General features: G+C 41.7%; 1 protein-coding gene across 4 annotated transcripts in view; it reads right to left on the bottom strand.

The window, feature by feature from the left end:
- Positions 1-1,603: 1,603 nt before the first annotated feature.
- TMTC3 (transmembrane O-mannosyltransferase targeting cadherins 3) overlaps positions 1,604-9,459 on the bottom strand; it is a 34,862-nt gene continuing 27,006 nt past the window's right edge. For all 4 annotated transcript variants that reach the window (XM_053406762.1, XM_053406764.1, XM_053406763.1 and 1 more), the window contains 6 exons: positions 8,692-8,812; positions 7,516-7,627; positions 6,685-6,788; positions 5,521-5,690; positions 3,730-3,956; positions 1,604-2,590 (listed from right to left, as the gene is read on the bottom strand). In XM_053406762.1, the coding sequence (XP_053262737.1) occupies positions 1,749-2,590; positions 3,730-3,956; positions 5,521-5,690; positions 6,685-6,788; positions 7,516-7,627; positions 8,692-8,812 (1,576 nt within the window). In that variant the 3' untranslated portion in view covers positions 1,604-1,748. The remainder of the gene's footprint in view (positions 2,591-3,729; positions 3,957-5,520; positions 5,691-6,684; positions 6,789-7,515; positions 7,628-8,691; positions 8,813-9,459) is intronic.

Below are 9,459 nucleotides of genomic sequence, written 5' to 3'. Positions count from 1 at the left end.
ATAATTTGCTTTATGGACACATGATGATCCACACACGTTGCATGCTCTCTCCTACCAGGAAGTGCTTTTACTGCACAGCCTTCCCTAGCCTGGTACTTCCAAATGTTTTCAACTACAGCTCCCATCTGCCTCTGTCAGCATGACCAATGGCCAGGGATTATGGGAGCTGTAGTATAAAACCACCTGTAGGGAATAAGGTTGGGGAAGGCTGATCAGGTGGTCCTCCAGTGTCCTGCGGAAGTGGTTTTCTCCAGCCTGCCCTACAGCTGTTAGGGGCTGATTGAGACCTGTTGCATGCAAATGATGTGCTCTGCCACTGAGCTACGGATCTTCCCAATTAAGTCCAGTGGGGTTTATTCTCAAGGAAGTGTGCGCAGGATTGCAACCTTAGACAGACAAGCACTGGTTTATGTCAAAAAGTTAAAGCACATTTACAGTGATTGCAAAAAATAAAATGAGTAGTGATGTTTTGCAATCCATAAAATTTTGGGAGTCAATTTGTGAGAAACTTAAAAGCACAGGATGCCCCACAAATATTGCTTAATTGAAAAGCAAAGGGGAAAAAGAAAACCCACAAAATTTTCCACACTGGATTCACACAAAGTGATTCCCTACAGCATGGCCGGGGGCTGTTGAGAAACAATCACATTTGTTTCTAAAACTTAAGAGCTCCATAGGATTGCAATAAATAGCATAAGGGGCAGGGAATTTCAATAAACTTGAATAATATTCAGTGGAGCCACTCAGCTGGGAGTAAGGCAGAATGGGAAGGCAGGCAAGTTTCAGCAATCTCCCTTCCCAGTGCAAACCCCAGTGAGTGACACAAGGATGGGGCTTTAGGGGGAAGGGAAACAGTTGAAAATTGCTTCTCTCTCTGCTCCACTAATGAAACCCTTAGCGTCAACTGAGTGTCACTGTTGAATACAAACCTCTGTGGGGGTTTTGCAGGGATGTCCCCCCCCCCCCCGGCATAGCGGACCGCTGCACCTTTAATATGATCTGCGCAGGACTGAAAAAACTACAAAATGCATGCATGCACATACATAACATGAGTGATATTTCCTAGTTAACCTTCAACACATTCTGGAATGCCTGTAATTCCAGGGTGTAGGTAGAAACGGCCTGTATGATGCATAACTTAATACCTATAAAAATCACCAATGACTTGATGAATAAACCCAAGCAAAGAAAGTTATCCAAATGAAAGCTGCGTTCCTAAATCATTTGCACCAGTGAATTTCCCTTACAGTCAGCCTGGAAGCCATCATACCTGAGGTACCCCTGTTAAAAAATTGCCTTCTAGCACTTGACAGTTCTTTAGAGGACACGAAGAACTGAAGATACCTGATTGCTAGTAATTTGCAGCCTGGACCTAAGCAGGTTTACTCTGAAGCAAGCACCACTGGAGTTCAGCAGGGCTTGCTTCCTGTGACTCGGCCTGCAGTTCTCAACAGCAGCATTAGAACTGCAGGTGCTGTACCTGGAAAATCCCCATGTTGTCAGTTATGTTCAAAACCCTAAACCAAAAACATTAGATTAAAATCCATTATTTTTACGACGTATTATTTCTTTGTGTGGTAGGAACAGCCTTCTCCTGCATTTCTTTTTAAAGATGATATGGTTTCAGTATTCTTTCCAAATTCAAAAGCTGCCTAGTAGTCATACCGACTGAACATAAGACGCACAGGCGCACAGAACCTCAGAAGTAGGTGCAAAAAACCACCGGCACTGGAGGTATTCCCAAGAAATTATTCACCATTCAAAATACGCTCAATCTCTTCTAGTCTTTTCAGAGCGGCAACCCTTTTTTTCTCAATGTCTTTGATTTCTTTTGTAGACTTCTTTTTCGTCTCTTTGTCTGTGGTGTTCTTCTCCCCTTGTTTCTTGGGCTTCGCCTGCCCTTTGTTGCTGTCACTGTTTGTGGTCCGAGAGCTCCTCTGTTCATTTTTGGCCACTTTCAAGTTTTCATTTTTTGCCCCTTTCAAGTCTTCAGGAGGAGTTTTCCCTCCCTCTGAAGCTGTCGTCTTTTCCGAGGGAATGGTAGCTGCTTCTCCGGTACCGAGCAAAGCGATTTTACTTCGGACTATGCTCAAGTGACGCTGGATGTATTCCTCATGCGGCGCTAAGGCCAGAGTCTCCACCAAACACTTCTCCGCTTTGATCAAGTCCCGCTCCTCAAAATAAACCACACAAAGGTTGTGCTTCCCTTGTACGTTGTTAGGGTCCATTTTCAGAATCTTTTCAAAACACTCCTTAGCTCCCCGTATATCTTTCTTTTGGTTCATCAAAATGTCTCCCTTCAGGATCAAACCTTTGGTATGATCAGGGTAGTATCTTAGCAGCTCTTCCAGAACTGGCAAAGCTTTCAACTCCTTTGCAGTCTGGGAATAAAGCAGGGCCAAATTGAACAGAGCGCTTCGGAAGCCCGGCTGCAGCTTTATGGCTTTTTTCATCCAGGTTTCTGCCTCAGCATCTTTTTTGTCATCCATTGCAAGCATGCCCAAGTTGAAATAGCCATTTGCATCATGAGGCTCTTCTTTCACATAATTTAGAAGTCTTTTCTTAGCTTCTGGCCTAAGTCTAGCATCACCTAAAGGGAAGAGGGGGAAAAGTATTATGAAATTGTCCTTTTGCTGCACAGCTGTGACAATACAGAACATGAATATATTCTAAACGAAAGTGATCACTGTGTACTTTTAGCTGCACGCTGTGCATGCTCTGTTTTCTAATAATAATAATAATAATAATAATGGGAGGAAGGAGAGACAGAGCCTCAGTGAACGACTGACAGCAACTGACTTTGAATGCAAAACGAGGACATTGCAGCACACCAGACCCATAAAATTGGACCCGAAGAGGAAGTGATTTCTGCAAGGTCACTAATGACAAGAGAGATGTGAATGCCATGAATACAGAATTCTCAGGGGTTCAGTAACTAGAAAATGGCAGTCAAACACAGCACATGGTGTCCATAGGTGCCCTATGATGAGAAGAGTCTGTGATTTTGTTCTGGTTGAATAAAAGACTCACCAGAACCCCTAAGTGAATAATAAGAGGGTTTAGGGGGACTATGGGCATACTGAGCCTAAAGGGGGGGAAAACTTATGCTGTAGGCAAGGCGATGAGTAATATCACATTAGTATTAAATCTAAACTGGGATAGTACTCAGGATTTACTTAACCATGCAAGGGTGTTGCAGGCTGAAAAGAATGAGAATTCAATGTTGTCTCCTCCATGGATGGAAAGGATTTTTATTTTTTTTTGGCAACTCCTGCTTCTGCCCAGCCCAATCTGTTCTGGATGGTCCCGAGGAGAAATCAATGGAAATCATCTTACACCCTCCTTTACCAACTGATGTTCTCTATCAGCGGAGGAGACATCATTGAACACTGCCAACTGTACTGATTGCACCATTTGTTGCTGTACTTTGAGGTGTAGATAAAACACTGTCCTGCTCATGCACCTTTTAAAGGGGTTCATTGACTATTTTTTACTCATGTGCTCTGTGTCAAGCTAAGGTGGAATCTACACACATATAAAAAAACGCTGTGGAAATTTTTTTTTTAAAAAACGGTTTGAAAAATATATATTGAATTTGCCATAACTCACCATCGCCATCTAGAGTCACATTTGTATATTTGCAACTGCATAGCTAAGTCCTAAGAAACATAACACAGCCCTTGGTGTGCACGTTATACATATGTGAGTTTTAAGCGAACACACACATACCGGATTCTTGCATTAGTAGTGCAGAATTAAATAGTGCTAGTTTATGACTAGGATTCAGTTCTAATGCCCTGTTGAAGTTCTTCAGAGCTTCCGTCGGATCTTTCAGTTCAATGTAAACAATTGCCAAGTTATACCACAGGTCTGCATTGCTCCTATCCAGTTCGAGGGCTCGAAGGTATGCTTCCTTGGCTTGCAGAGGTTTGTTCATTTTCAGAAGCAGTTCGCCCCTGTTGAAGAATCAAACCCAATGAGTCTGACGTCTTTTGAATACAAAGTAAGATGCAGAGCTTCCAGAGTGAGAGACTAGCTGGATGGCCCCACAACTTCAGATTCTTTAGAAGAACAAGATCTCAAGTTGAAAAGGGGGCCTCTGTTACTTGAGATCAACATAGACCAATTTATAGAATAGATTTACACATCCCTAAAAGAAATGAACAACATGAGCATTGGCTGGCTTTCCCAAGCAGGTGCCTACTAGATGTTTTGAACCTCAACTTCCATCAACCCCAGGCAGCATGGCCAGTGATCGGGAGTGGTGGGCTTTGCAGTCCCACAACGACCATGGTGGGTACCAGGTTGGACATGGCTGATCTATGGGCTTGCCCACTCTTGCAGTTACACCCTTCAAGAGTCAATTTTGGAGGCAGAGAATCCCTGCAGATGTTCTCTGGACTCCACTATGTCTGACCACTGGCCATACTGGCTGGGGCTGATGGGTGTTCAACCACATCTGGAGGGGCACAGGTTCCCCACCTCTGTCCTATTTTGCTCATGGTGCATTTAGTCAGCTTCTTAAGTGCCAAAAGGTTCTGTTCCCATTTCTTAATAGCATTCTGGAAGGAGAAGGAATGCCCAGCCTGGCCTTTTCAAGAGTGCATTCCAAGCCCATGAACTCCTTTGTTTTATTATTATCTGAAGTGTACACAGGATGAAGAGCTACAACCAGATGCAAAAGGAGAACCCATCCAGCTTGGCTGGCTAAAGCAGTACATTCCTTGCTCATTCTAAATAGTTCCTTTGTGTTATCCAAGCAGTCACGGGGCTAGAGTTAGACCCAGTGTACAGGGGAAAGCCCTTGAGACTGGACATGTATTCTTTCCCAGATCATCTCAAAAAATAAGTTGTAGTGTTATGACAAGTCTACACCAAGAACTTTAAACATGTCTCTGTCCAGAATCTAACGCTAAATATGGACGGATAATGGTGTGCTGCTCTGGCTGTGTGCAAGGGTATTTCCTGCAAAGAAGGAGATACATCTGTAGGGAATTCTAACTATGCATCTTTGTTGATGCTGAATCATAAGGTCAAAACTTTTTGTTTTAAGTGACCGGTGTAGATGATGGTAATCTAACTCCTTTCCTTTGAAACTTAGGGAAATGTGAAATGTTTTCCTGCTCCAATAACTTTGAACCTGAACCTTTCACACCTATGCATCTTGCCAAAGCTGATTGTTACAGGAGGTAGTCAATGGAAATGGGGACCAGGTTCCTGGGAAGCTGAGGGAGCAAAAAAACTGTGTGAAGGACAACATTATTATGCAGTAGGGCAGCCATTGCTAGGTGGGGATGATGGAAGCTGTAGACCAAAACGGCTGGAGGGCACCAGGTTGGCAAAGACTATAGTAGGTTATGAGGCACTTTCTTCTGATCAAGGCCCAAGGTTATAAAGAGATAACCCTCTTGCCCAGCTGTGAGATGTCTTAAAGCAATATACCTTGCCCCCTTATTCACTGCACACTATTTTGCTTACATTAATGAATGCCTGGAAATATCTCAAAACATAAATAAATACCTGCTTATGTACGCCTGTTTGAAGTCTGGCCTCATGCTAATGGCTTGGCGATATAACTGGTCTGCTTCTTCAAGGCGAGACTCATTCGCTCGAATCAGGTTTGCAAGATTGATATAAACATTCAGGTGGTTAGGAGCGACTCGGGCAGCGTATTTTTTACCTGGAATAATCTGATAGCAGAAGAAACAGTTCTTAGGCCTTGAAGGCATTAAACTGAGCTGAATGACAAGATCTTAGTTGGTCTCTAAGGTGCTACTGGACAATTTTTAAATTTCTTTTATTTATTTTGACAAGATCAGTGACAGTGTTCACACATATCTTTAAAACATAGTTAGGTTTATCTATAGTTTAAGGGTTGAAGGACACAACATGCTGGTGCACAGCTCTTCCCTTCTGCTACATGGCTTGGTTTAGCATCTGAACTGAAGCTCATAGTTCGTTTCCCTTGACAAATCATGAGCAGCAAGCCCAAAACAAAACATTGGTTACGGTTCATTTTTTGGGGAGAGAAAACCACAAATCTCGCTTTGTGTCTAACACTAAGGAAAATAATAACTTAGCTTCCAGCAGCAGGGACTACGATTTTCAACCTGTGCACCAGTATGCTTGCCCATTCAGCTTTCAGCCATGGTTTAAAGTGACCTGCAAACCAGGGCTATGTAGTAAAAACAGCAGATTTATGTATATATATCTTTTAAAAACTGCTTAAACAAAGATATATCTCAAAATATTATTATTTGCAAAGAAAGAGCTACTTCTAATTGCACCAAAAGTAAACATGTCATTGCAAAGCCATGCAGTGAATGACCTGCAGGCAATATCTAGACTGCATCATTGTAATTTTTTAAAAGGAATGCAGAAATTTTAGGAAGCAGAACAGAGTTAAGTTCCACTGCTACCACTGGGGCAGGCTTTCAAAGATTTGCTGCTCCACACTGTATAAAAGCGACTGAAATTCTGGATCTTGATGAATCGTGCAAATAAATGCACAGCTTCTTTTGACCATAATTTTATACGTTTTTCCAAGATAATGGAAAGGTTAAGTCAGGATGCTGCAATCCACACAAATAATTAATGAAAAGGAAGAAAAAGAAACTCCGCTGCTTTTAAAATGATATTCCGGATCTACTGAAAGTGCATTTGAAGAGCTGTTGTCCTACTTACTTGTGGCATCAATGATTTTGCAATCAGGTAAGATTCTTCAGCTTCTTTGGTTCTGTTTAAGTTTTTATAAGTCCTTCCTACATTCATGTGGGCACCAATATCATCTTCACATGTAAAGAAACAAATATTCATATTTCTTTTCCCATAAAAACATTTGCCTTGGGAATAATGTTAAATGGCATCCGAAGATATAATAAACAGGCACAAGTTTTATTCAGAATACAACACCTATGCCAAGTATGGTTGACTACAATTGTCTGGTTCTCATATAACATAAAGCCATCATTTGCTAAAAAACAAACAAAACCTTGGCTTGTTCGATTGTCCAAACCCAGCCCAGTGGCTTAAATGTTTGCGACCAAAGAACCAAAATCTGAAGACATGGTTTCCTATTGGCTCACAAACCTTAGTTCGTTTTAACTATGGCTTGGTGGAATGTGCAATGCTGTCATCTTTCCTTAACCATAGTTTGTTTGGTCATCCCCACTCTAGACACTCACCAGCCATGAAGGCACAAGCCAAGAATAGCTGGAAAATGAACCAAACTTTGCAGAAACAAGGCATGGTGTGAATGTCTTCTCTGGCTAATATTGTTTTACAATACAGTTTAGCAATAGCTAGGTGAAACAGAGAAAACCCCTTTCAATACCTTTTTTGAAATATTGCTATTATTGAACTGAGGATCCAAAATAAGCTAGCCAGCCATACACCCTCGTAAATAATACAGACCCCCTATGACTTCACAGTATTAAGCAGTCTGTAATTATGCAAAGACAGAGTAGAATCTTTATTTCCTGGCCAGTCCCTCCAGAAAATTGTTTCCAAACTCACCAGGTTGCACTTGGGTGGCTTGTATGAAGAATCTCAATGCCCTTTCAAAATTCTTTTCATTTTCCAAAGCATGGCCCACATTATTCCAGAGTTTAGCATTGTTCTTATTTACCTGACCACAGAGAAACAAACTTAAGTGCATCCAACACAGCCATGTGCCATACAAATTTAAGTAATGCAATTTTATTGATTGTGAAAGCGTTAGCCTATCTGCCAAATCCTTTGGACTGGGTGGAGGGGAACTGGATAACACCCATATCCAACAAAATAATTGTCCTCATGGAATGACTTCTCCAAGCACAAGGGCACTTTCCCTCTCTCTCCCCCCACATTATCATTCCCCTAATCTGCTCTGGAGTTCCAACACTCTGGAGTAGATTTGGGGGGTATGGCAGGTGGTGTGCAAGGAAGCGAAGGAAGGAAGGGGGGGTAGTTCTACTGCACTTGTGGAAGTTGTTTGGTGCACACTATGATGTAGGGTTGTACTCAATTAAGTACCTGTCTGTGTAGGACCGTCTTTCATACATGGGAGTTCCATGTGTGCACTGTAACTTCAAAGGACTTTTGAAACTGAGCTACTCAATGCAGAGAAAAAAAATCTACAGAACTCATAATAGAAAAATGATTTTTTTAACTCATGGTGGATGACAGCAATGCACACACATATTCCCTAGTGGAAGAAAATGCCTGTAGCAGTCTGTTAAATCTAAAACAGGGGTAGGCACAACAATGTTTCCCTGTAATATCCAGGTATCCTTTCACCCTAAATATATTTCATGTGCGCTTGGGAAATCTGACTCCTCTATCTACTTTCTTCCTATAGAGACTCCATTGAGATTTAAACCGCAAGTTGTATTTTCCCCAATAGCTTTACCTATCAAACAACAGATATCTCCAACACAACCCCCTTTAGAAGTTCAGATTTCAATACAACACTCTATTAAGGGGCTAAATTGAGGAACCTTTTCTGGGTTTGAAAAAGCCATAAAACAATTTTATTTTTGGATGTGTAGTTTTATATATGAAGCTCAGAGTTTCACATTTGAAGAAAAGACACCAAGAGAATTTGGTCATCCTGGGCACCACTGTACAGAACACACCCAACAGGGTTTTTACAGATCTGAAGTTCTTTTCTATGATGAAAAGTAAGAGAAAGTTGGAATCGCAATATTGTACCTTCAAGGCAGACATGAACAGTGTATATTCTGATTCCCAGTCCCAGTTCCTGTGCAAGGTTTTTAAGGCATGGATAAACAGCACCAGAGAGAGGCAAACCCAGGATAGCTTTCTTAGGACACTGTTTGGGAAGAAAAAGGCGGGAGGAGCAAGTTTAAAAAATACATTTAATTCCATTTCTATCACTGGATGATAGACACCCCTACCGTGCAAGCAAATACCAGACTTCCCCCAAATGAACCCATCTTACTTTCTTGGCCACCCCCACCCACCCCCATCAAAGTCATGCATTTACTCCAACTTTTCACACTTAGTTCCCCACTACAGTACAGAGCCTGCCGCATGGAGTTGCCCACATAGTTTCAAACAGCTTGGAAACAAAGCAAAATAAAATATGGATGTTAAGGTGCCCGAAATGTTCTGAACCTGCAGCTGATTTTTATCCACCCTTCAAACTGGGGATTAAGACTTTTCAGAAGTCATTTCTGCTCTTAATGCTATAATTGGTTATATCCTTTCATTCAATTCTCTGAGGATTTTGTTAGGATGCTTGGAAGGCTCTCTGTGTTGAGAGAATTGTGAACTGGCTTGACGTCTATGAACTGTGGCTATAATCTTAACTCCCCATAAATGGCAGGACTCTTAATCCTCCAACTGTCAGATAACGGCTTTCAAAGATTTGGAATCTAGCTGTAATGGCCAAATTAATGAAGACGTCCGCCTACACGACAAATAAACAGCAATCTGAAACATTTGACCAGATTTCTG

This window comes from Podarcis raffonei, chromosome 10 (assembly GCF_027172205.1).
Source record: "Podarcis raffonei isolate rPodRaf1 chromosome 10, rPodRaf1.pri, whole genome shotgun sequence".
In the NCBI taxonomy this organism is placed as follows: Eukaryota; Metazoa; Chordata; class Lepidosauria; order Squamata; family Lacertidae; genus Podarcis; species Podarcis raffonei.
This window is presented reverse-complemented; position numbering and strand designations above follow the sequence as displayed.